At 46.0% G+C, this 26,963-nt stretch overlaps 1 protein-coding gene across 3 annotated transcripts in view; it reads left to right on the plus strand.

Annotated features, from left to right (window-relative positions):
- LOC144821473 (uncharacterized) overlaps nt 1-26,963 on the plus strand; it is a 616,628-nt gene that overhangs the window by 90,951 nt on the left and 498,714 nt on the right. For 2 of the 3 annotated variants that reach the window (XM_078678562.1, XM_078678572.1), the window contains exons 6-7: nt 2,283-2,540; nt 19,222-19,512. In XM_078678562.1, the coding sequence (XP_078534688.1) occupies nt 2,283-2,540; nt 19,222-19,512 (549 nt within the window). The remainder of the gene's footprint in view (nt 1-2,282; nt 2,541-19,221; nt 19,513-26,963) is intronic. The other variant, XM_078678582.1, reaches the window with a different exon arrangement.

A 26,963-nucleotide genomic window follows, 5' to 3' on the forward strand; every position in this document is an offset into this window, starting at 1 on the left:
CTGTGGATTCCTTCATATGAACTTTTTGTTGTAGTTGCAGTAGATTTCGCCATCTCCAGGTCCTCTTGTTTGTCATGTACCTGAAATCTCCTTGTAGTTGTAGCTTCTTCATCATCTCGTCGCCAAAAAATGTAGTGAAGGAGGACCACACTGGAAGGTAGTATTATATGATGTTTTATTCATAAGGATAACGGGTAGTACAGTTGATAACATCTAGAAGATATGTTGTAGATCAGAGCCCCACCAGGAGCTGCCGGTCAGCTGCTCAGCCCATGACCAACTGTCACTTCAGCTCTCAGTCCCAACATTCTGAGGCATCATCAGACTCCAACATTCTAATGAGTCAGAGCACAGGCACTGGCTGAGCAGGGGTGGGCAAAACACCGTACACTGTAAATGCAGGATACTACAGACTGCCAGTGTTCTTCTTAGATGTCTGTTCCCTGGAGCCCTTACAAAAGGGGGTTAGTACTTTATTTTGCAAACCCTTAGAAGAGAAACAGAGATGGGTCCTGTGATGAGTCTAGTAGAGGAGCTCAAATGGAGTAAAAACTATAACGTTCTCTTTTATTTCTGGGCATTGTATTCAAGAGGAGTTGGTGACTGTGAAGCTGCTTGGCACATCTCATGTCAGGCTTTTGGTAACATGATCGTTCAGTGGCTGTTTTGAAAATGTATCTAGGGCTTACTGTATCTTGTGCTGAATGTTGAGGTCTACAAATCCTGCAAAAAGTCTTCAAAAATGTTTGAAGTCCAGTCGGAGGAGGAAGAAAAACTGCACTTTTGATTAACCCAGTCAGTACATGACTACTTCAACTACTTCTGTAGCTTGTAACCCATGAGCTATCTTAACCCACCTATCTCATTATTTAATGCACACTCCATAAAATATAATCAACCAGTCTTCAATAAAATGAGAGGATTTGTTGCAGTGGATTGAGCAAAATCCTTTCCTCTTTTAGTTAATAAGCCATACTTCTTATGTCGCCATCTGCATTCTTGGGTGGTTTGCAGAACAGTGTTTATTCACTCATATTTCTGCACTACAAGGGACGAGCATGGCCTGGAACAGGCTAACCCGCATTTGTGAATGAAAATATTGTTTTTTTGGAAATTCAGGAGTGGTCTCTGTGTTAGTAAAGATTTTTTGAAGAATGTAAATACAAGTAAAAGAAATATGACTTCGGAACTATAAATGAGCTTGACTGTAATTGTGATATATTCCTAAAAGCAGTGCTTACTGGGTCTAGGAAACTAGCTGTTCTTACCCTTTACTTTACAGAGGCAGACTGGTGCCATAAACATTTCACACATAACAATCTGAAAATTTACCAGCTATGCTAGTGCCTTTGAAAAAGTGGTATGCTACATTATATGCATCATAGTGGTACAGATTGACAGGTAATGAGCTTAAAAAAGAAAGACATTTTAGTAATACGGTTTAAACAGCAGTAGATATGCACAAGGTTGATGCTAACCTGTTCTTGTTTTCTTATGTGTCTTGATGTGTTATCTGTGGGTTTTCATATCAGGTAATTCAAGAAATAGTGTACATTTATCAGTTAACACGTTTCAGCTTCATTTTTTCACACAATCCAAAATAAATATGGATAAATACAGAAAAAATGAACAAAAGACAAATATGAATAAATACAGACCGAAATGTCAACAAAAAAAATCATAAAACTAGGAGCCCTGATTTTGGGCAGAGCAGCTGGAATTATGCAATTCTGTGGCCACCGCATTTTCCCCATAATTATACATTTGCCGAATTTGGCACATAATCAACATCATCTGCTGCATAACCTGCAGAATTTAACAAAAAAATTATTTAGCGCGGATCAAAAGTTACTAAAAATGTGTCAACTTGCCTCTGTGTAGTGGAAACCCTTCACAAATATTGAGTTGTCATCTTGCAAATGCTTAATGATGCATCTGGATGTTAAATTGGAATACGGTGAAAGCTTTGCCCAGAAAGTGTTTATATGTACAAAAATGACACAATTATTCAGTAGTACTATCACAATTATGCTTCCTTTCTGTGCAAAATTGACCTTTTCTTGCCACAAAATTTAGTCAACCTGCCGCATAACTTGGTCTTCAGCTACCGCATAAGTCCAGTAGCCCTGATTTATTATAGACTACTGAACTGGAAATTAGAGCACTGTTATCATTTGTGAACTCAGAATGAAATAGCTGTGCCCATTAAGTATACTTTTGCATGTCACAATGGGTAATTGGAAACGGTTGAAATAATGTCTTCTATTTGTTGTTTATTTTAGTTGCCAGCGACTTGTTTCCAGTGACCGTGAATAGCAATTTTGCTACTCAGTTAGAAGTTTTGTGGAACCCGGATTTTCTCGTGGGAGACGAATCCTTCGTCACGCTTGTCCTGTACGAGGAGAAGGGCGGCCTCTTGGAAACAGTTTCGTCGTCTGGAACAAGCTACACATTTTCAGCGCTAATTCCTTGCACAGAGTACAGGATATGCTTATCCACCCAAGACACCAAGAGTCAAATCTGTGTGGCTGTTTCAACAGGTAGTGTGTAAATCTTTTTAGTTAAGTTTAGTGTTTGCCCCAGTGAATTGGTTGTAGAGTTAGACAATGTATTTCTTGTGATGTCTCAAATTATGTTTTCTGTAACATTTAATTTATTTGGCAAAGATAGGCCAAATTGAAGGAATTTGTGGCAGAAGAATACATCAAAATAGTTTGCCTTATTTTCCGAACGGTTATTTAACAAGCTTGGCAATCCCAACAGGTCTGGCCTATAAATAAAAATGCTAAACGAACTACACATAGTAGCAGGTCTCTTCCTTAGAGAGAGGGATTGTACATAGTATATTATCGTTTTTAAATTCGAGCATGGCGCCCTAATTTAGAACCAGTCTCTTGGCCAGCTAAGAATGATACACTATGGACAGTGGCATTCCCTAATGGCCTCACAAGGGATGCAGCAACAGCAGATGGAAAGTACCGGAAGGTGCCCTGTTAGATCTGTCTGGGAACCTATTGTATCCCATGAAAAATTAAAATGGGGAGAGGCAAAGAAAATAAATGAAAGGGGAGCTATAATAAGAGAAAATATAAAACTAAAGAACTGGTCCATCAATCCTGGCACTGCAAATACAAGCATTTTCAGGACAATGTGAACAGGTAATCAGACAAGGGCTGTCTTTAAGAGGACATCTAACAATGTACCTCTCTGCTGAACAATTCTGAACAATTCATTCTTTTTATTTTTTGTGTTGAAATTGTTTATTAGCATTTATTAAATATAAGACAATAAAAGCAATAAAATACAGAAATGTGCAATATGATAACATAAATTACATTGGAAGTAGTGCATAAAGTTAAATATATATGAATTCATAAGGATGAAGACTGTTTCTTATTTCTTATATGCCGATTGACTTTAACATATCCTTTTCACAATTAATATGCCTTGCGTCTTTATCGTAACTTTTCACGATAAAGCAATCAGCCCTATAGCCTTGATAATTGTCTTGCCCCCATAACCAACTCACTTCTGTTGTCTTGCGCATAAGATTTCTCACAAGGCAACAAGTACGATATAAGAACTCTTTTTCAGTGGAAGCACCTAACTTCTGCCAAATCAAATATTGTACTTAAGGCAACAAACATGTTGGTACAGCTTCCGCTCCTATCTCAGTATTACCTGTGAAAGTGCATTTTCTGTTGATCACATAAGATCACACAGTTGTGCTGTTAAGCCAGACCTAAAGAGAGCTGGGCAGCAATATGGCCACGTCATTGTGGTATCCAGGTCAGGAACCTTTCCTTGGATTTGTTCAATGAACCTGGGCCTTTGGATATCTCTATGACCAGAGGTAGGCTGAATAATATCTCTGGGGTCCGCCGGAGTGTGACAGTGAATTTTGGAGGTGGAAGAGCTGCAGATAGTTGTTGGTTCACCTAAAAGTGCTGATGGAGGTGTTCCCGCAAGCATCAGCTGCCAGAGTTAGAGGCAAGGAACAAGGCATTGGAGACACTAGACGGGGGTGAAACAAGCAACAAAGCATTATATGAGGAAAGGAGGCTTAACTGGAGCCCCTGCAGTGTATATTAGCTCTGAGGATGTGCCTGGGAGCTCGTGGTGAGCCAGTGGAGTAAGTTCATGCATCTTAGATGACTGGAGACCCCCTCATTAGCAGCCCATGGCAACCGTGCCTTCTGTGGTCCAACACTGAGGAAAAAGCAGCACAGTTTAACCTGGAGGACCTACCCTGGTGGTGGGCTTGCGGCACTGCTGCGTCCCGGCCTGTATCCTGCGTCTCTTGATGGATAGCTTAATTTTCACGCAGGAGGAGGGCTAGAGATGATTTGTTATTCCGTGAGGGAAATCATCAAAGTCAACAGCAAAAACTTGCCCTCCTAACCTTGGGAAGAAGCGGCCTTGGCACAAAGTGACAAGGCCCTTACGAGTTCCATATCTAGACTTGAAAGAAGATACTGACTTAAGTCTGTATTGAAAGATATGTTAGCAAAGCTGGGAGGACTGTCTGGCAGTGTTCTCACAGCTGAATGGTAAATGGAAGGCAATGAATGAATGATGCCAATTTGAAAGGAGCATAGCCAGTTGAAATGAACAAGCATTGTAATTTAGCGTTGAAAGCATTTTGGCTCTCACGAAGTTTGAGTTGGTCCAACGGGAGCACAGGGGCTGCTGTGATGGTGATGGTCAAGTAAGAGGACTTGCGAGATCAGATCTTAAGTATGGCAAAAGTGGTAAAGTAGGAAGAATAGAGACTGTTGCTTTTCCAATGCCTGGGAAACCAAACATTGGTAAATAAGATAGCACTGATTGCTATCTGTCAGGAATTAAGGAATAGAGAACTTCTACCCTCCGTGGAATACCCAGTGAAACTGCGAGGAGAGCATCTGGGCTAGAAATTCTTCTTCTCCAAGATGGACTCTGCAGAAGCATTCTTTGAGACTTGGATTCTACACTGTGGTGAATATCTTCCGTAGCACTTGCTAGGTCAGCAGGGGAGGGAGGGAAGAGGGAGCAGACTGCGTAACTTAATGGCATATTTACTCTGTCTTTTGCCACTCAGCATTTCCCCTCTCGATGCTCCTTGTAGAAACGGTTAGGGGATACCAATTCAAAAAAATGGTGAAATATTTGAGTTTGAACTTTTTTCTCCAGCTAAACTCAATCACCACTTCTGGGGTTATACATATGGATGCAAATTGTATAACAGGTTCCTGTATGCATTCTTGATTGTTCACTAAACAGATTGTAAAAATATTAAAAATAATGTTGAACAACTGAATAGTTTTGCTAAAAAAGAAAAATCGCAATGTACCAAGTATACAACCTATAACTTGCTCCTAGCAAAGTGTCTGGTGTGACTCAAGGCAATTATACATGTTTTAATTATTATTACTGTGCTACCTAACAATTCCAGACAAAAAGACCCGGAGCAGATAGTGATCATTAGAATATTCAACTTGTTGTAATTTATGGATGATTGTTAAGATAAACGCAAGTCAAATAGGATATTTCTTTTGTCAAACCCTGAAACGTGACAACTCCTTATAGGTTGAGGGATATAATTGTGGCACATGTAATGTATATGTGCTAAACTATCACTTGGCAGTGGCACAGCCTCCAATTTTCTTCCTTTTCCTTTGTTTCTTAATTCAATCCTTGCCCGGCGCCTCCAAACTCCGAAACAACCCATGTAATCCATCTTCTGCCTCAGGCAACAGAGGAGGAGGTCAGCTGCATGTCGCAGCAGAAAGGAGACCGAGTCGGAAGGAGGGCAGAGGTGTTCAAAATGGAGGTCCTGAGATCATGCCTTAGATACTGTCATACAAACGCAGCACTGCAAATCTGCGCCCATATATACAGGCACACATTTACAAGGCTACGTTCACATTTAACCTCCACCTGTGCTGTCCAAAAGATCAAGACAAACCACAAAGTTACCTCAAACCTTATAGACACCTGTGGAAACAGAGAGCATGCCTTTCAACTGTGCCACGCAAGAGATATATCTATTTGTGTGAATATATCACCTCTTGGTGGTCGCTAATAGGTAGTTATAGTTAGGTCTTAGTTTCCATTGGAAAAGCATTTTTTGTTTTGTCAATTTGTGAATCTTCACAAAATTTTCCAAAATAATTTGCGCCTCACTTTAGCTGCTGTCATGAAAGTTTCAGAATAATCTGTCAAGCGAGGGCCGGGAACAATTCCCAAAGGACTTTTAGACACGGCTACAGCCCGAACTGCTGAACGGAGTAAAACCAAAGTTGGCAGGAAGTGCCTTTTTGTGATTTGGTGTAAATCCGTTCAGTAGTTTCTGAAATATTATAAAAAATCCAAATATAGATATGTTTGGATGCGGATCATCCAAGGATTCAACAGTCCCTGTGGTGAAATGTAATTGGCTGCACACCATTCACTCAGGAGGTGTTGGCAGCCATCTTGGGACTCTGCTTGAACGGGAGTCCAACAAAAACATTTTATTATTAATTTTCAGCTGGAGTCGCGCAGGATCTTTGACTCCTGCAGAAGAAAAAAAACTATGCCGATCTCCCGCACTTTGCTTATAAATGCCCTTGTGTTAGAAATGGGTTATCTGGTTGGCTCTGGTATGCACCTAAGCCAGGCAGAATCCACCACTCTTGTAAGGATAAGGGGATTACACGTCTAAAATAACCCCTGCTCATCCTCTTGGTAGCTTCGCAGAAGCAGTCAGACTTATCCCAGAGGCAGTGTGTAAAGCATTTGCACATAATCAGCAGTAATACAGTGAAAACACTACAAAATGACACCACACCAGTTTTAGAAACATATCCAATATTTATCTGTGAGAAACAAGACTGAACTAATAAAAATCCAACATACAATAATCCATCATACCAAAAAAGCAAAAATAGACTTTAAAAACAGTTCATAAAAGTCGATAGCTCCGTCTGGGGCTATCACGGCATCATGAACAACAAATCTAAAAGTTCTGGACAACCCCTGCATCGCGGGCCAGCGACGGTGTTGGGGAGACATGTAAAACAGTACCTTTGGTTATGTAGGGCATCACACCCTGCGGTGATCTCCAGAGGAGCGGTGTTGGCAGGAGTCGGTTCTAGAAGTCGGTGCAGGAGTCTTTGGTCCCTTGAACTCATAGGCGTTGCAAATCGAACTCCTTGAGTTTGAAGTCGGCAGCGCCAGCGTCGGCAGGCATCAGAGCTGTGGTGTAAAGCGAAGCAGTGTGCTGTGCAGTGCCCTCAGGTCGCGGTGCAGGCAGCGGTTTGGTGAGGATCATCTAGCGGCTTCCTGAGACTATGGCTGAGGTGCGAAGTGGGGCAGTGCTTGTTGTGGTGCTGACCGGTCATAGTGCAAGCAACAGTGGTGGCATTGCTAAAGCACTGTCGTCAGTAGACCTGAGGCTGCGGTGCAAGATTTGGCGATGCAGTGTGCGAGTCCCACTGGTCGCGGTGAAGACTGCAGCGTTGGTTGACGAACTGGAGTCGATGGCGCTGGCATCGGTGGGCCAAGTCTGTGGTGTAGGACGGGGCGGCGTATTGTGTAGCTTGCGAGCGGTGCCCCCAAACCACGATGCAAGCAGTGGCGTCTATGTTGGCTTGGAGGGTCGTCGTTAGTGAGACAAAGGCTGCAGTGCAAAGCAGGACGGTGCTCCGTGTTCTCCACAAACAATGTCCACAGATCAAGGTGCAGGCATTGGCATCGGTGACTGCGTCCTCGGGGATACCAATGAGGTGGTGTGAAGCAAGGCAGTGCAGAGTGAGGTGCCCACAGGTCACGGTGCACGCAGCAGTTCAGGCGCTATTGACAGTGAGACCAGGGTTGGGGTGCAAAGTGTGGCGGTACCCTCTGCGGTGCCTTCAGGTCATGGAACCGGCAGAGGCGTCGTTGAATCCATCTGGTTATCTTTCCCCTCTGTGGCAGCTGAAACCTTCAGTTCCAGAAGCTGGTACCCAGAAGATGTTGAAGTCCTTGTTGTTCCTGAGACTTCTTGAACAGGGGAAAACTCTACATCAAGCCCTTGGAGATACTTAGAATGCCGAAAGAACAGTCCAGTCCTTTCCCTACCCAAGACAGAAGCAGCCACTGCGGGCCAACCCAACAAAGCAACAACAGTAAAGGGGCAGTACTCCTCCTAGCAGCTCTTCCAACTCTTCTTCCTGGAAGATTCCTTAGTCCAGCAGTAATACAAAGTTCTGGGGTCAGGGCCCCTATATTTATACCACAGTTTCCTTTGAAGTTTGTACAAAGTTCCTCTGGCACACACAAACCAGTTCAGCCTGGCTCAGGCCAGATTCACCACAGGAGATGGAGACAGATTTGTGGAAGGCAGCCACAGTTAATTCGGGTGCAAGCAACAACTTCTCCCACTTCTCTAAATGAAAATGGGAGCGGGCCATGTGGCCTCCCTCCCCGAGCCTTATTAACCCCAGGGACCGCATCCCCCTAAGCAGAGTAATTAATAAAGGGAGGGGGTGTGACCCCCTTTTTGCCCCTAATTAGCCTCTGGGGACCCCACCCAGGGCCAAAATATAAAAAAGGGAAGGGAGGCTTCCTCTATGGGACCTCATCTTTCTTGGGCCCAAATCAATTCTAGGTGGGAACCCTGGTGCTTACCTGGGAAACCAACCAAGCAGAAAGTTGGGGATCATGTGGGGAGCCACAGGGCCCCAGCCAATTCCCTGCATTGTGCAATAGAGAGGATTGTTCCCGTCCAAGAGAGCAGCTATTTATACAGCTTCCTTAGGAAGCAATCTGTTGTTCTACTGAAACAGATCGCAAGTCTGCTCCCAGCCAGCGTGAGCATTTTTAAAGCTCCCACCTGCTGGGAGCCGACTTTGTGTTTGCTCTTGTTTAGCGGGAGATTTCAAAATATTCCTGCCAGGTGAGAGCAAACACACATTTCCCACCCACCCCAGTGTATGTTGGGAATCTACTGTGTCCCGGGTGGCTCTACGGGGCACCACTCGAGAGCCAACCCCGTGGCATGGGTTCCCCAAGGCCTTTAAAGACTCGGGGAGGTGGCCACATGGCCATCTCTCCCTTTATAAATGCATTGGGCCCAAGGGGATGGTGTCCCCAGAGCTGAATACGGCTCCGGGACAGGGGGTCCATGCCCCCCTTAAACATTCCAATTGGGGATGGGGTCCCCAGGAGCTGAAAACAGCTTGGGGAAGGGGGGGGCGGGTGCCCCTCTCCCCTTTATGAATACACTGGGCCCTGGGGATAGGGATCCTGGGGCAGAAAACAGGTCTGAGAGGTGGGGGCCACATGCACCCTCCCTTTTATTAAAATGGCAGACCCAGGGGGTGGGGGTTCCAGGGACCTTATTAGGCTCAAGTTGAGAGGGCATGCACACCACTCCCAGAAAAGTTGAAAACCATCTGTCATCCCATGGCTCTGGTCCACCCTGCAGGGAGTTTAATAAAACAGGATAGGATCTATGCAGCTGGGTGGGGCATTACCAACCTCTCAACATTGCAGTGCCCGTGCCACCACTCAGTGCTGACTGAAGCTGACAGCACCTCCGCACCGCCATCTATAAAAGGTATACTTTGTAAATAAATGTCTTTTGTTACTGTAGCATTATACTTTGCATTATAAAAGATAGTCCATCACTATATGTATAGGGCTATTGACACAATGGAAATATTATTGAATGGTAGGACATCTATATCATAATTTTGTAAAAATGCCTCGTATACTCAGTCTGCTGAACCTTGGAAAGGTTTGGTGTTCTTTTAAAAAAAAAAAAAAAATGCTTAGTACAGGTAGTGTACAATGTTGTGGGGTACATTCAATATGGCCTTGGGTACCTAATACAGAGATGAGCATCAAAGATATATCCGCTATATCAATTAAATGCACACAGTGGAATAAGAAGTAGTCTTCATGAATTATCATTTCATACAGTAATGGAGGTGACAGAATCTCTGGGAAACCATGTAGTTGAACTACATCTTTCAGAAAAATATCTGCAAGTCCACGTTTTGTATTTTTTCAGAGCTATGAAGTTGGTCTCTTAAGTGATGTCATCAGTAATAAACAGGTTTGTATGGTCTTGTGATTTGGGGAGTTGAACGATTAAGTTCAGGGAGATCTGGAAAAAAGGTTGGAAGGATGGTACTATGAGTTGAAGTTCCACTGGTTTGTTTCTCTTGGATTTTGTCTGCGTGCTGAAGTCTGAACATATTGCTGCACCTGTTTGTGCATCAGAGGCCACCAAAATTGTCTTTCCACTAACTCATAGGTCTTCTTCATACCATTCATTCCTCCATCCCCCCGGCTACAAGATTGCCTGGCAAGACAGACTGTACACGTCTGTAGGAGGAATCACCATCATCCACAACATCATCATCAGCTGCACCACATTCATGGACATGTCATCATCCAACATGGAACACCTGTTGTTCAAGCACCAAGTCACAGCCAACTTCACCCTAAGTGGCACTCATCTACAGACCACTGGGATGGCGCTACAACTTTACCGACCTCCATGAACTTCATCATACCACTTGCCATCGATGCTAGCAATTAGATACTACTCGGAGACGTGAACGTCCAACTGGAAGACCACCGGGATCTCAACTCAAGAGCACTAATTGAAGACCTTGGGAATCTAGGCTTCACCTAACTAGTTATGGGATTTACCCACTTTGCAGGGCACCTCCTGGACACTATTTCACCAACATCTGAGTCGACGAGCCCACACCAGTTCCCTGGACAGACCACACCCTTGTCACAATGCATTGCACATGCACCACTGCCGTACCAGCCCACCAAAATGGGAACAGCATCACTGATAAGGACTAGAACACTACGCTCAGCACCCACCAACCTAAACACAGCAACAGCTGCCCCAAAGCCATCAAGAATTTCAACAATTGGATTGCCTTCTGTGCCGGCTCCCTTGTTCCCTTCAAATACAGCAATACAACAAGATCCTGACCTCAGGCCAGTTGGTACACAGAGGAACTCTGACTGATGAAACGCCACTGCAAACTGGAACACAAATGGAGAATGAGCCAGGACAAAGCAGACAGGAGCACAATCAAATCTGTCATGAGACTCTGCCACCATATGATCTGGGCCACCAAATGAGCCGCTCTGGAAGACTGCATCGATGCCAGCGCCAACAGAAGCAAAGAAATCTTCACCATTATAAAAGATTTCACCTCACCATCCACCGCCTCTGTTAGAAAGGCAACCCCGGGGGAGGCAGAAGATGTCTGACTGACCACCCATAGGTCCACCTCTCCATCAAGAAGTAGCCGAGCGTTACTGAGAGGCCTCCTGGGTGAGGGCCCTCTCCTAGGATCGCACAGCAGAGTAACCACACACCACAAATGGACACCACACCAGAGGTCGAGTTCGTAAGCTTTATCAGGAAGTAAAGGCCGCTGGTTCCCAGCGATATGTACAAGTAGACCGAGGGGTCTGTAAAGTCTCGAACAAGGGGGGTCAGGAAAGCGGGACAGTCTCGGTTGGGGTGTATGAAGGGATACCCTGCGCACAGCTCTCAATCCTCGAGCCAGGGGGTTCCGAGAGGTTGAGCCGTGGCAGCGCCAACAGGCTCTCGAGATGGTTCGGCAAAGGTGGGCCGCGGCAGCGCCAGCAGGCTCTCAAGATGGTTCGGCAAAGGTGGGCCGCGGCAGCGCCAGCAGGCTCTCAAGATGGTTCGGCAAAGGTGGGCCGCGGCAGCGCCAGCAGGCTCTCAAGCTCTCGTAAGGTTCCAGGAAAATGAGTTCTTCTGGGGTCGGCCGTGACAGCGTCAGCAGGGCTTTCCAGTCCAGGATACAACTGACGTCCTAATCCAGGGCTGGCCCAGATATAGGACTGGAGTCCTTTGATGTCCGGACCCTCGCGCCTGGGGGTCAGAGGGGCCGGGATGATGGTGTCCAGACACCCAACAGGGGGTGGAGCCAGCGCCCAGGGAGGCCGGAGGGCGATCGAAACCAGGCGTCCGGGGACGGCTGGAGGGCCATCGAAACACCCTTTTCTCCGGGATCTGTCGAGTGGCCACTCGACCACCTGGGTGGATCTTGGTGCCTCGATGTCTGGGCTGTGCTGAGGCCTGGGCCGGGGCCGGGGCCACGTGGTCGTGACGTGGTGGGCCCAAGATGGAGTCGGGCGCAGCCTCGTGCTTAGGTCGTGAGGGGCCAGGGTGGTGGCCGGACCAGCAATGTTGGGGCGTGCAGTGTCGGGCAAAAGGGCTGCCCGATGCTGGGTGGAGGGCCGATGTCGTCCTGGACCCACCATGCGGGAGGGGTAGGACCACGCCACGAGGCCGGGTCCAACACGCGCCCCCCCCAGCTGAAGGCAGGGGAGAGTCACCCATCTTCTTGGGCATTCTCCTCGCTGAGGCGGAAGAATCTGGAGAGGCCGTCAGCATTGGCGTGGTCGTTGCCGGGGCGATGCTCCACAGTGAAGTCCATCCCTTGCAGGGAGATGGACCATCGCAACAGTTTCGGGTTCTCGCCCCGCATCTGCATCAACCACCGCAGGGGCCGGTAGTCGGTCTGGACCCGGAAGTGGGTGCCGAAGAGGTAGGGCCGGAGCTTCTTCAGGGCCCACACGACGGCAAAGGCTTCCCTCTCGATGGTGCTCTAACGCTGTTCTCTGGCTAGCAGCCGCCGGCTGATGAAGGCAACGGGGTGGTCGATTCCCTCAGAGTTCACTTGGGAGAGGACCGCTCCAATGCCGTGCTCCGAGGCATCGGTTTGGACCACAAACTCTCGGCTGTAGTCGGGGGCCTGGAGCACAGGGGCGGTGCACATGGCAGTCTTTAGAGTCTCGAAGGCTGCTTGGCACTCTGGGGTCCAGCACACCTTCTGGGGTAGCTTCTTGGAGGTCAGTTCTGTGAGGGGCCCCACAATGCTTCCATAGTCTTTGATGAAGCGCCGATAGTATCCTGTGAGCCCCAGGAAGGCTCGGACGGCTGTTTGGGTGATTGGGGGCTCCCAGGCCCGGATGGCGTCAATCTTTGGCTGGAGGGGAGCCACCCGGCCGCTTCCCACCTGGTGTCCCAAATACGTTACGGACCCTTGGCCGATCTGGCACTTGCTGGCCTTTATTGTTAGTCTGGCCCGTCGGAGGGCCAACAGGACCTCCCGGAGGTGGGTCAGGTGTGCATCCTAGCGGAGGCTGTACACTGCAATGTCGTCTAGGTAGGCGGCGCTGAACTCTTCTAGCCCGGCCAGCACTCTATTCACGAGTCTCTGGAAGGTGGCCGGGGCGTTTTTCATGCCGAAGGGCATCACCTTGAAATGGTAGTGGCCATCAGGGGTCGAGAAGGCTGATCGCTCTTGCGCTCCAGGGGTGAGGCCGATCTGCCAATATCCGGCCGTGAGATCGAAGGTGCTGAGATACTTCGCCACCCCCAGGCGATCGATCAGTTCATCCGCCCGGGGGATGGGATGGGCGTCGGTCCTGGTGACGGCATTCAGCCCCCGGTAGTCCACACAGAACCGGAGCTCCGGGGGCGTGCCGGGGGCGGCGGCTTTAGGGACCAGGACAACTGGGCTGACCCACGGACTGTCGGAGGGTTCGACTACCCCCAGCGCTAGCATCTTGGCCACCTCGGACTGGATGCAGGCCCGAACTCGATCGGGCACTCGGAAAGCTCGGTGTCTTACAGGCGGGCTGTCTCCGGTGTCTACATCGTGGACACACCACCGGGTGACTCCAGGGGTGAGGGAAAACAGATCTGCAAACTGCCCCAGCAGCTGCCGGCAGTCATGGTGCTGCTTCGGGGTCAGGGTGGAGGAGAGCATGACCCCTTCGATGGAGCCGTCCTTCTCAGTGGTGCTCATGAGATCTGGCAGCGGTTCGGAGTCGTCTTCAGCTCCTTCATCGGTCGCTAACAGCAGGCTTAGTTCAGTGCGGGCAAAGTGCGGCTTGAGCCGGTTAGCGTGTAGAACCCGGAGGGGGTTCCTGGGGGACTCCATGTCCACCAGATAGGTGACGGGGCTCTTGCGCTCCACCACTCTGAAGGGCCCCGTCCACTTGTCTTGGAGGGCACAAGGTTCAACCGGGGACATGACCCAGACCTGCTGGCCCGGTTCGAATTCGATGGACGAGGCGTTCTGGTCATACCAGCGTTTCATCTCCTCCTGACTGGCTTCAAGGTTGGCTTCGGCAAGTTCCCGGAACTTCCGAGTCTGGTTGCGGAGGGTCAGGAGGTACTGGTGGACATCTGGTGGAGCACCTCGGGCAGCCGTCTCCCAGCCTTCTTTGACCAGGCTGAGGGGGCCCCGGGCCGGGTGCCCATACAATAGTTCGAAGGGGCTGAACCCCAGGGACTTCTGGGGTACTTCGCGGTACGCAAACAGGAGGCACGGCAGCAGAACATCCCATTTACGTCGTAGTGGCTCCTCGAGGCCCTTGATCATTCCCTTCAGTGTTCGGTTAAACCCTCGCGCCTGGGGGTCAGAGGGGCCGGGATGATGGTGTCCAGACACCCAACAGGGGGGTGGAGCCAGCGCCCAGGGAGGCCGGAGGGCGATCGAAACCAGGCGTCCGGGGACGGCTGGAGGGCCATCGAAACACCCTTTTCTCCGGGATCTGTCGAGTGGCCACTCGACCACCTGAGTGGATCTTGGTGCCTCGATGGCTGGGCTGTGCTGAGGCCTGGGCCGGGGCCGAGGCAACGTGGTCGTGACGTGGTGGGCCCAAGATGGAGTCGGGCGCAGCCTCGTGCTTAGGTCGTGAGGGGCCCACGCTGGAGCCAGGTCGGTAGTGGGGGTCCGGGGTGGTGGCCGGACCAGCAATGTTGGGGTGTGCAGTGTCGAGCAAAAGGGCTGCCCGATGCTGGGTGGAGGGCCGATGTCGTCCTGGACCCACCATGCGGGAGGGGTAGGACCACGCCACGAGGCCGGGTCCAACAGCCTCCAACTCGATCACTCATTCACGGGATCGCTACAACAATCTCTCTCAGTTCTTCAGCATCACAATCGCAGCCAATTACAGCAACTTCAATGGTACCTCTCCCTAGTGGATCCCTGCTTCACGATCACCTCCGGAGGGCGATCCCCAAGCAGGGATCCACACACTGGACAAGAGAGACTGGGGAGCGGCCCCTTGGACAAGGGCCTTTACTTCCCCAAATTTGTTTGTGGCATATTCAATGCAGTAAGCGCACTGGGCACCAGGAAATTATTTTTAGAGCACATTTAGTGGTGGGGCTGCCCAAGATGGGCATGCCAATGCGCACACCACCCACAAAATTTCACAATCTTTCTGCCCCCCTGGGAGGCAGATGGGGGTAAAAACCCTGATCTGCCACTTGTGAGGGGGGGGGGGTCATAAAGCACACTAGGCGCCAGTTTTTTTTATGTATATAGGGGTGGGGGCAGCCGAAAATGGGCATGCCATTGCCCCCACGCCCCCAAACATTCCACAGTTTTCTGCCCCCAGGAGGCAAATGGGGGCAGTAGCCCCTGATCTGCCCCTCGGCAGGGTCAGAAAGCCGTCAAGGCACAAGTGATAGTTTTTTTTTTATACGCAGGGGTAGGGAATGCCAAAAATGGTAATGCCAATGCCCCTACCTCCCAAAAATGTGTCAGTCTTTCTTCCCCTAGGAGGCAGATGGGGCAATAGCCCCTGATCTGACCCTCCCAGGGGGTCAGAATGCCCACTAGGCACCAGGGATATTATACGTAAAAATACTCCACAGTCTTTCTGCCTCCCCTGGGAGGCAGATCAGGGCAATAGTCCTTGATCCCCGCCTTGTTCTCCCCCGGGGGTTCAGAAAGCCCACTAGGCACCAGGGATATTGGGATTTTTTTATGCGTAGGGGGGGCTGCTGAGAATGGGCGTGCTGCCCCTCCGGGAGGCAGATTAGGGCAATAGCCCTTTATCTGCCCCTCCCCGGGGAAGAAAGACCACTAGGCACAAGGGATATGTTTCTGGGCATACCAGTGAAAAGCCCCATGGGCAAAGGTCCCTGCATTTTGTTTTAGGTACAATGTTTGGCAGTTTCAGTAATATTTGTTGTCTCATCTGCATCCATGCGGGGGCAGAAAACCACTCTAAACCAGGGAGAGTTTGTGTGTAAACTGTGGTTTGGCGGACGGTCTGCGCGTACTGACCTTTCGCTGGTATTTTGCTCGCGGTGTGTGTGTGGACCTGCACTTGCCTAATGGTGTGGGTGGACTCGCGCTTGATGAAGGCACTAGGCTTAGCCGCACAAGTGAGGTAACATTTTTATCGGGGGGGGGGGAGGAAGTTTGTGGATCCACAAGATTACAGAACTTTCCATCACAGAAATGTGAGGGAAATGTTTTTTTTTGTTTATTTTTACAAAGTTAATAGGTTTGCAAGGGATTATAGGTAACAGAACCTGGTGAGAGCCACACAAGGCATCCCATCCTTTATTCCCCTGGGTGTCTTGTTGTAAAAAATGTATAGGTTTGCTAGGGTTCCCTTGTGCAGACTGAGCTAGGGTTAAAAATCCACAGCAAGCCACTTTGCAAAAATGGGGCAGTTTTCACTAGAAAAATGTGGTGTGTCAACGGTGCGTTTTGGGTGGTTTCCTGTGGCGGGCACTAAGCCTACCCACACAAGTGAGGTAGCATTTTTATCCGGAGACATAGGGGAACCCAGAATAGAGGGACAAGTGTTAATACCAATCGACTTTCTTTGCATTTCTGCCTTCCAAATGTAAGAAAATTTGTAAAAAAAAAAAAAAAAAAGAAACGGTAATTTTGAAAAATTCCCTCTAATTCACATGCTTGCATGGGTATCCACAATTATGGAAAAGTGCAAATAACCACCGCCTCTAAACTATCCATTTTGTTTCCATTTTTAAAATATATAGGTTTCCTTGGTACCTATTTTTCACTCTTTTTATTTTACCAAATGAATTGCTATATACCTGGTACACAATGAATAACTTTTGCAAGACGCAGCTCAGTTAGTGGATCTGGGTTTCTCGGGTTCTTGGTGAACCTACAAGTCCTATATATCCCCACATCAGGAACGGTCCAGCAGATGTAACGGTATATCACTTTAAAAAATCTGTCATACTTAGATGTTGTTACAGGTGAAAATATTGCCACAAATGGCTGTTTTTTTCATTTTCAACTCCATTTCAATATTTGTTATTTTCAACTGTTAGTTTCTATGAAAAAACATTGAAGGATCTACACAAATGGCCCATTGCTGAATCCAGAATTTTGTCTACTTTTCAGAAATGTATAGCTTTCTGGGATCTAGTATTGCTTCCACACCCATTTCTACCACTAATTGGAAGGAGGTTGAAAGTACAAAAAATAGCAAAAATAGGCTATGTTCCGGTAAAATGTCAAAACTGAGTTGAAAAAGTTGATTTTCTGACAAAAGTCTGTCTGTCCCTGAAAGCTGAGAAGGTGGGGATTTCAGCACCACAAACCCTTTGTTGATGCCATTTTCAGGGAAAAAACAGATGTTTTCTTCTGCAGCACTTTTTTCCCATTTAAAAAAACAAACACATCTCTGTATTTCTGGGTCCCCTCCAGGGGAATACACAAACCCTGGGCAACTTTAGAATCCTCATGGTAATGGAGAAAAAGGACGTAAATTTGACGTGGATACCTTGTGTACAAAATATTACGGGGGCCTAAGTGGGAACTACCCCAAATAGCAAAAAAAAAGGCTTAGCACAGGGAGTGGGGGGAGGGAGGGGGAGGCCTAGCAGCAAAAGGGTTACATTAACATTTTCACCCAACTGTTACTGTCATTTAACCATTAGGGATTTTTTTTTCCTGTTAATTTCTGATTTTTTTTAATGGAAAATAAGTTCTTATTGTCATACCTAACTAAAACGTCTCTTTACCCTTTGTTTTTTTTAAGTGATCATATATACATTTTTCATAACATTAGTATAGCAAGACAACTAAATATGTCTCCAAGCTAGACTTAACAAGATGTAGCTTAAGTGAATATAATGGAGCATCACAGTACATATGAGTTCCAAACAAGTGAAAGAAAATCAATCATTTTGCAATATTCCTTGTAGAAGCCCAATTTGAAGTAAACAACACTGAATTGTGATAACCTGAAAAACCATCTTGTCTATAGTTCAGTATAGTACAGGGTTCTGAAACCTTTTCTGTGATATGAGCTACTTATGTTCCCTGTAAATGATCTTGAGCTACTAATATTATTAGTGTTGTAATGGTTAGCACGTCAGACAAGCGTTTATTAGTGGCCACTGAAACACACGCTTACCTGCAATAATCACTTCTGTTCATGCGGCAGGTTTGCCTGCAGTAATGTCAAAAGAAGGCTTTGCTAAGTTGGAATACCTTTATGTGGGTAGTGCGTTGCAGCAATTGATGTTATGTCCCTGGCACCAAGGGAATAATGTTAGTAATAGGTTTTCCCAACCGCTTTAAATATATTTAGGAAAATACACACTTTTTTGGATCTCAAATACACACTTTTCAATTTTGGTATGCATACATTAATTCAGTCAAGCAAAAGCTTTTCATTTACTAGGCTGGACTGCACACAAGAGACCTACTTACAGGTAGATGGAGAGCTACCAATAGCTCACGAGCTACTTGTTGGAGTCGCCTTATATAGTATGTACGTATTTATTGCATCATTCAAACTGCAGACAGAGGTTTAGTGTCCAGCCATCTTCTTGCAATGATTATTTGAGCCACAACAGTATAGGTGAATTGAAATATAAAAATCTTATTAGTGCCCTGGTGTGGCGACCAGACTCCTCGAACATATGAATAACTGTTATGTTGCCTGGAAAACGGAATATTGGCCTATTTGACTATTTCTTTTGAAAATATCCCTCTTCTATTTAATGCATTTTTTTAAATTTTCGTTTGATAAACTTTCTTACACTTGTTTTCCGACTGAAGCTTTTTTATTAATGACAATTTTGAGATTTGGACTCTGGGTACAAATTTATCAAAGTAAAATGGCTTCTAAATAGTGTCCATTACCTCTCTGAAACTGTGTCGGCGTCGCCCTTAGGTTTGTTTTGTGTCTTGAATTTTCCAAAAGAAAGATATTGTGGAACTTGAGGCGTTTATGCCAGAGATAAATGTGCATCGGCCATGTCCCTCGTTTGGGCAATGTAGTTTGATTCTTTCGGAATGTGATTCAATTGATTTCTTCATAGTTTGTCCATCGATTGTGTGAAATATCAAAGGAATGACTCCACATGAGATTTGTCTCTTTTTTTTCTTATATAAATTATTTTTTCAGATCCATTGCCACCTGCCAACTTTACTATTTTGCGTGCCAACTCCACTGGTGTTACTGTTTACTGGGACAAACCCTCCTTGGGCAAATACAGTTCATTTTGCCTCGAAGCACGTGTAATTCGGGGCATCTCTTTGCAAAGAACTACGAAGAAATTCACTTTGACGAGGCCTGGGAAAGAGTTCACCATTCTTGGACTTCCAAGTTGTCAGCAGGTGAACATTTCTGCTTGGACAGTATGTGATTCTAATGTAAAGACGACCAGTCGTGAAGTCTTTGCCGTCACAGTCACAGGTGAACATTTACAGCATTCTACCTTTCTTAATGGGCCTGATTTGTTCACTTTCATGTGGGCAGAATGATTCCAATTGGAGGTAAATCTACCTGTTTGGTATAAGCCATTAGGATGGTTAAGGGTGATCACTGATATAAGTTGCAAGTTAATTTACATGAAAATTGTGATCCCCTGCTATTATAAATATATGTGTGTTGTAAGCCCCATTTCTGTTCTACAGCTGAAAATAGTAAAATTGAGGATTTTGAAAAAACTCTGTATTTTGAATATGGGTAGTCTTTTGCCGAATATGTGCGAATGTATCAAAGTGATCAGGGAAGCTAATAATACTTATCAAATATATTTAAATATGAGGTCTTGTTGGAAATGGGTAAAAGTAGCCTTATTTTCTGTATGTGTGTTTGTACGTGAGAGATGCACCTCGGAGTCAAACCAAATCTATTAATTTAAAGAATAACCTGCATCAAGGGATTTATTTTCTTATGATTTTTAAATTAGCAGAAGAGTTGAGGCTCGGTCTCTGTCTCAGTGGCGTCACTACGGGGAGCGGGGGGTGCTTAGCGCACCGGGTGACACCATCACCTGGGGTGACACCAATCACGCACCAGGTGATTGGTGTCACCCCAGGTGGTCGTGGTTAGTGGGGCAACGCTGCGAGCCCGTATGACGCTAAGGGGATGGGTGGGTGGCGCTGCGGCAGCAGTCTAGAGTTGACTGACAGACAGCCTGCAGGCAGGCCCAGGGGCGCACGCATGTTCCGTTTTTTGGGTTGAGACCGGGGGTTGCTTCATGTCGTGCAGCAACCCCCTCAGCAGGAAGTAGTTTCCCTGCTCTAGCCAATCACAACGCTGCCATTGCAGCGTTGTGATTGGCGCAGGGGAGGGAGGCTGCTTGAAGCCTACTTCCCTTCCTGTTGGAAAAAAACACGGCAGCCTGGTCAGGAGCGTTGAAGCGGCGCGGAGCGGGATCAGGCGGTAAGGTATGTTTTTTAAATTATAACATGGGGTGACACCTTTACTCGCACTGGGTGACACCAACCCTAGTGACGCCACTGCTCTGGCTACCCAGTGTATATTTAGGTATCAGGACTGTTTAGGTCAAGAAAACACCTTCCTGGCAGGCTAAGATGTACAAATAGTAATTTTTAGCTTTGCTATTGAAGAGTCAGAGATATTACGTGATGACAAAGCAAACTGAAAGTTTTCTAGCGAACAGCCAAAAAGCTCAGAGCCCTCCACTGTCACATCAGTTCTGGGAATTCTTTTAAACTGCAATTTGTACATAACCACTTTTCTTCACATTGACATCGTGTGTGATTTATTTTGTGCGATCATCTGTGGTGGAAGAAATCATTCACACACGATGTCTATGTGAAGAAAAGTGGTTATGTACAAATTGCAGTTTAGAAGCACGCGTGAAAAAGACCACGTGAAAAACAACATATAACAAAATAATAGTAGTACATATAAATGACGCATACTTTTGTTTAGGCAGAAATATGCCTCATGATCTGCAGGGGTAGAGGGGCTAGTAGTCACACCCTGATATGGCAATGGGGGCACAGATGATCACACAAAATAACTGTTAAGTACACCCACTATAGAGGAGTACATTGATCGAGATACGAAGCTGCATATATAAAGGGCCTATATCCAACTAACAGTTAAGAAGGGTCTAAGGGCGGGTTTACCGACCAACCAGGTATGTGCCCCAAACACAATGTACCACAACAATTAATACCTGGGGGTCTGAAATCATATGAGTAAGTCAAACAGATAGGATCACAACACCAAGACTACGCAAAATAACACCAGTGAGAAATAGTTGGTAACTGCAGGCCTAATCAAGGCTCAAGAGCACATGGAGAGAAATATAGTTCCCATCAGAAGCCACACTGTACCGCCCTCTTTGTCATCATTTGGGTTCTCCTTACCCAGGAGATGAAACGGCCGGTCAGTTGTTACCGTGACCGAAAAATGTGATGAGTGGGAAGTACAGAAAAAATGCTAGTGGCTAATGAAAAAGCAGTGTATAGTGATTAGGGTGAAAAAGTGAGTGGTAATAATAAAATTAGGTGAACTGGGTAGAAAAAGAAATTTATTAGTATCTCCCAGTCCCTAAGATTAAAAGGCAGGTGTGAGTGCGGGTTTGAAATAATACCCACACTTTCTAATGGTCAACATGTTTCTGCATTACATAGAACAGAGTTTCTAATGCATTCTTCAGGACCTTGTTGGAAATACACTACTGCTTTGTGAATAATAATAAAAAAAGATATCACCTGAGAGTCCCAGGCGTGCTCAACCGTATACTATGCAGTACTGAAGACTGCCCGGAGACACCGACGGAAAGAGCGGTGCTCCTTTTACCTGCGCTGCAGCCAGGTGGGGTGAAGCCTCTCAACCAACATACATAGTATACGGTTGAGCACGCCTGGGACTCTCAGGTGATATCTTTTTTTATTATTATTCACAAAGCAGTAGTGTATTTCCAACAAGGTCCTGAAGAATGCATTAGAAACTCTGTTCTATGTAATGCAGAAACATGTTGACCATTAGAAAGTGTGGGTATTATTTCAAACCTGCACTCACACCTGCCTTTTAATCTTAGGGACTGGGAGATACTAATACATTTCTTTTTCTACCCAGTTCACCTAATTTTATTATTACCACTCACTTTTTCACCCTAATCACTATACACTGCTTTTTCATTAGCCACTAGCATTTTTTCTGTACTTCCCACTCATCACATTTTTCGGTCACGGTAACAACTGACCGGCCGTTTCATCTCCTGGGTAAGGAGAACCCAAATGATGACAAAGAGGGCGGTACAGTGTGGCTTCTGATGGGAACTATATTTCTCTCCATGTGCTCTTGAGCCTTGATTAGGCCTGCAGTTACCAACTATTTCTCACTGGTGTTATTTTGCGTAGTCTTGGTGTTGTGATCCTATCTGTTTGACTTACTCATATGATTTCAGACCCCCAGGTATTAATTGTTGTGGTATATAAAGGGCCTGCCAGCTTGGCTGGTAGGCAAGCTTTTTAATTTTCCTTTTGCTGTATTTCCTACAGATACAGCGTGTCAGTGTACAACTGCATGTATTAAATATGAGGTGAACACACATTAGGTGTACATCCTATTGTTTCCTATTCATAGGATTCTTTAGGAGTGGTACGCACGGGGCTGGCCCTCGTGTGGTCCTGAAGAAGAGCTTTAGGGGAATGCTAGAAACTTGTTGACCCAGTACTAGGGACACCATACTCATTACAGTAAGGTCTTTCCTTATTATTAACCCCTGATTTTAAAACATACCCACTAGGAGCAGGAATAAAATATTAGCTCACTAGCTAGGTATTTTTAACCTATTTTTCCCACTCCACATCACTGCACCACACATAATTTCCAAAAACTAAGTGCTCTTATGTAGTTTGAAAGTCGCAGCACGCCTCAATCTGCGCGGATTGAGAGGACATCAATGATGAAGCATGCCACCTAGGGGTAACCCTGGTGGGTGAGGCAACTCTAGAAAATAATTTATCTTTCTGGAAAGACGGTTTTTCACACATGTTCAGTGGAATCCCTGTTCTTCCTATGGTTAAGTTTCTAATTCCGGTATTCCGGATGTTGTGGAACAAGATATACTTTTTGCCAGGCCTAAACCTTGCTTTTTATATTTATAAGTCACCCCTAAGGTAAGTCCTAAAAGCATTTAGGGCAGAGTGTGTGGTATTAAAAAAATTGGGTGATATGGGTTTAAGTTTTACATGTCCTGGTAGTGAAAAACTCCTAAAGTCATGTTGCACTATTACATGGCCTATCTGTCTCATAGGATAACATTGGGCTACCATATTACATTTAATACGTGATGACCTAATTGTAGGACCAAGTAGGAAAATGATGTGTTCACTAAATGAATTGTAATTTAAACACTCTCTAATGGTACGTTTTATTTTAAGTCACAATTCTGAAAATGCCGCTGTTAGAAAGTTGTAATTTTCTTGTCTTAACCGTTGGTGCCTTCTACCGTTGTCCTGGGTCCCATGACTGTGAATGGCTCTGCTGTTGGGGTTTGTGTCCTCCCAGTGACATAAAAGTGGGGAACGATGGACCATACTGCCAGGATAGCTGGGAGTGAAGCTGTGCCTTGCTCCACTTACACTTCAAAAGGCTTGCCTTCAACACACACAAAGGAACCTTGCACTAGTCTTTTGTCACCCCAGACTTTTTGGAGCCTTAAAAGGGGAAGGTAGGAACTTTCTGGAACCATATGTAAGGGTAATATAGGGAATCCCCCTGCTTCAAAGGCTGGCACCAGGTGTAACTATTAGACCTCTAGATCCACTCAATAATCACTGCTGGACTGTGAAAGACTCAAAAAGATTGCTGCTCTGCTTCCCTGCTGCTGGAGGGACTGCCCTGCTTCCTTTCTGCTAAAAAGACTTCCCTGATGGCTGAGGAAGGGAGACTGGTCCTGCTCCTTAAACCCAGGACCACCAGACTGGTGTCCCTAAGGGCTAGCTGCCTGGCTTCCTGTGAGAGCTACAGTGACAGAAAAAGCTTCAAGGACCTGACCTGCATCTGCCCAGTTGATCAGAACCAACTGGAACTGCCTGAGCACTGCTGCCAGACTCTGCTGGAGTGAGTCCAGATCCCCAGAGGTTCCCCCAGGTCCTGGACTCTTGGTTTGGCAAAGTATACTCTTCTTCACCTGATCAGCAACTTCGTAGAATTAAACACCCACCAATGCCGGACCTTTTATTGCAGCTCCTGATCGGCGGCTTCATAGGAACTGACACAGAGTGAGGCAGCACGATGCTGGGCCTCGCATCACAGTTAGACACCTGATTTCGCATCACAGTTTGACGCAGGACCTCACATCACAGCTTCTGTTCAGCAGCCTCATCGGAACCGATGTAGCTTGATGCTAAACATCACCTCAAAGCTCCCGATCGGAACCAACGCCACTCAACACAATTGAACCTCACATCCAGGATACATTGTACGTCTCTCCTCAGGGCTAACCTGGTCCCTGTATCTGATCCACACTACATCATCAGACTAAACGTATGACTTTGTCCCGCCCAGCACAAACAGATCACCACAGTTGCCGCTTTGTGCTTTTTGACACTACTTTTACTTAGGATGTTGAAATTCAAAATCTCCGGTTCTACTAATTGGATTTTGTTCATTTTAGTGTCACTTTATTTATTAAAATGTTTTCTTTTTCTAGATTGGTTTGTGATTTTTGTTATGTTTTCACTCGTTTACTGTCCGTGTGCTGCATAAATACTTTACACTTTGCCTCTAAGTTAAGCCTGACTGTTCTGTGCCAAACTAATACAGGGTTAAGCACAGGTTAATTTAGTGACTTTTGATGTTCACCCTAACTGGTACTGGTGCCTGAGTGGGTCTTCCACCCCCTCAACTGGTTTCGGAGGGTAAGTTCCTCATTTCCCTAGGCACTTCTCAGGGGTATGCCTAGAGCTCTGACCAAGTGAAGAAAGATTCTGCCATGTTGATTTTTGGCAGAGCAGGACACTGTAGGATTGTTTCGAGCCAATCCCTCATAAAATTATGTCAAAGTGAGAAGGGTTGCCCCTGGGAACTTTCTCCCTGTTAATTAGGGAGTCGGCCCCGCTCACAAGCTAGTGCGAGACCTAAAAGTAGCACCCATAGATACCCTTTTCAGAACACTTCTGGACCTGATAAAGACAGAAGGACTACACCTGCTGAATCCTGATTTCAGAAGGAAGACTGCACCGACTGCACTTGCTGTGACGTGTGGAGAGACCCAATGGCTGAACCTTTTCACATTTGTACCCAATACTTAACTCCAGGGGCTAGTTAGCGAGCCTTCCTTTAAGGTGAGAACAACATCTGCAATTCCAGAACAGCCCTGCCAGCCAGTTCCACCAGGACTTGCCTTGTAGCCTACTGGTGGCCTCCCATGGAATGAGTCTTTACCCCCAAGTGGTGTCCCTAAGGCCCTGGGAAAGTGGTCCCAGTTTGTAGAGAACAAATAAAAACAATCAATAAACAGAGAAGTAGAAATAGATGCACAAATGATTATAACAGCATTGTTTTTTAATCACAATGTGTTTCATATAACAATTATTCATTCATTAGATATACAATAAATCACTTTACAATATGCCCCTATGAGAGTGAGAAGGGAAGGGTAGTGATGGGATGGTGAAAGAATAAGATCTTTAAAGAAGGTCAGCAAGACCACAATATAACCAAATTATTTTATAAAGAGTTAAATCATCTTCTACTTAAAAACATCATGCCTCAATGAAAAACAATACTAATAAATGATAATAGAGGCTGAACATAGAAGGAAGTGTCGACGTTTCGACCCAGTTGGAATGCAGGCGTGGATAAACCTTGCTAGAGGGTCTTCATCAGGACAAGGGTGGTGGAGGGTGGGGCAATAAATTTGCCTATGGCAGAAGGCGAAGGAGATCTTCAAAGAGTCGTAAGAAAAAATGTAAAAAGGAACTGTCCTCAAGGCTTCAAATCTGGCAGAAATTCAGACAGTAATCTACTTATGGGAAAGTCGTGGAACAATCTCGCTAAGTTGTCTTTCAAAGGTGGTCATCAACACGCACAAAGATCTCCTTCGCCTTCTGCCATAGGCAAATTTATTGCCCCACCCTCCACCACCCTTGTCCTGATGAAGACCCTCTAGCAAGGTTTATCCACGCCTGCATTCCAACTGGGTCGAAACGTCGACACTTCCTTCTATGTTCAGCCTCTATTATCATTTATTAGTATTGTTTTTCATTGAGGCATGATGTTTTTAAGTAGAAGATGATTTAACTCTTTATATAATAATTTGGTTATATTGTGGTCTTGCTGACCTTCTTTAAAGATCTTATTCTTTCACCATCCCATCACTACCCTTCCCTTCTCACTCTCATAGGGGCATATTGTAAAGTGATTTATTGTATATCTAATGAATGAATAATTGTTATATGAAACACATTGTGATTAAAAAACAATGCTGTTATAATCATTCGTGCATCTATTTCTACTTCTCTGTTTATTGATTGTTTTTATTTGTTCTCTACAAACTGGGACCACTTTGTTTGTACTGATATATTGCCCAGGTCCCAGTGACTTCTTGGGTTGACCCGTGTTTATACAACCTAAGGCCCTGGGTGCCTTGGAAACGTGTCAGTGTGCTCCTCCTGCCTAACCCATAAAAGCTAGGACTTCAAAACATTTCCAAAATTTTTGCTTAAAGAACCAGTGGTTACCACTTGACGGCCACTGAGCTGCAGCCTTTGACCTCGCATTGCTCGTCGAACTCAACTTATTGGTGTGCCTCATTGATAGATTTGTGACTTCTTCGCCAGAGAAGATGCTAAAAGTATCTGTCTGGTAAGGCACTTACCCTGGGTGCAAAGATTGAATGTCTTCCGCATGAACCTTTCCCGTCAAAG

The sequence above is a fragment of the Lissotriton helveticus genome, chromosome 1_1, assembly GCF_964261635.1.
Source record: "Lissotriton helveticus chromosome 1_1, aLisHel1.1, whole genome shotgun sequence".
Classification (NCBI taxonomy): Eukaryota; Metazoa; Chordata; class Amphibia; order Caudata; family Salamandridae; genus Lissotriton; species Lissotriton helveticus.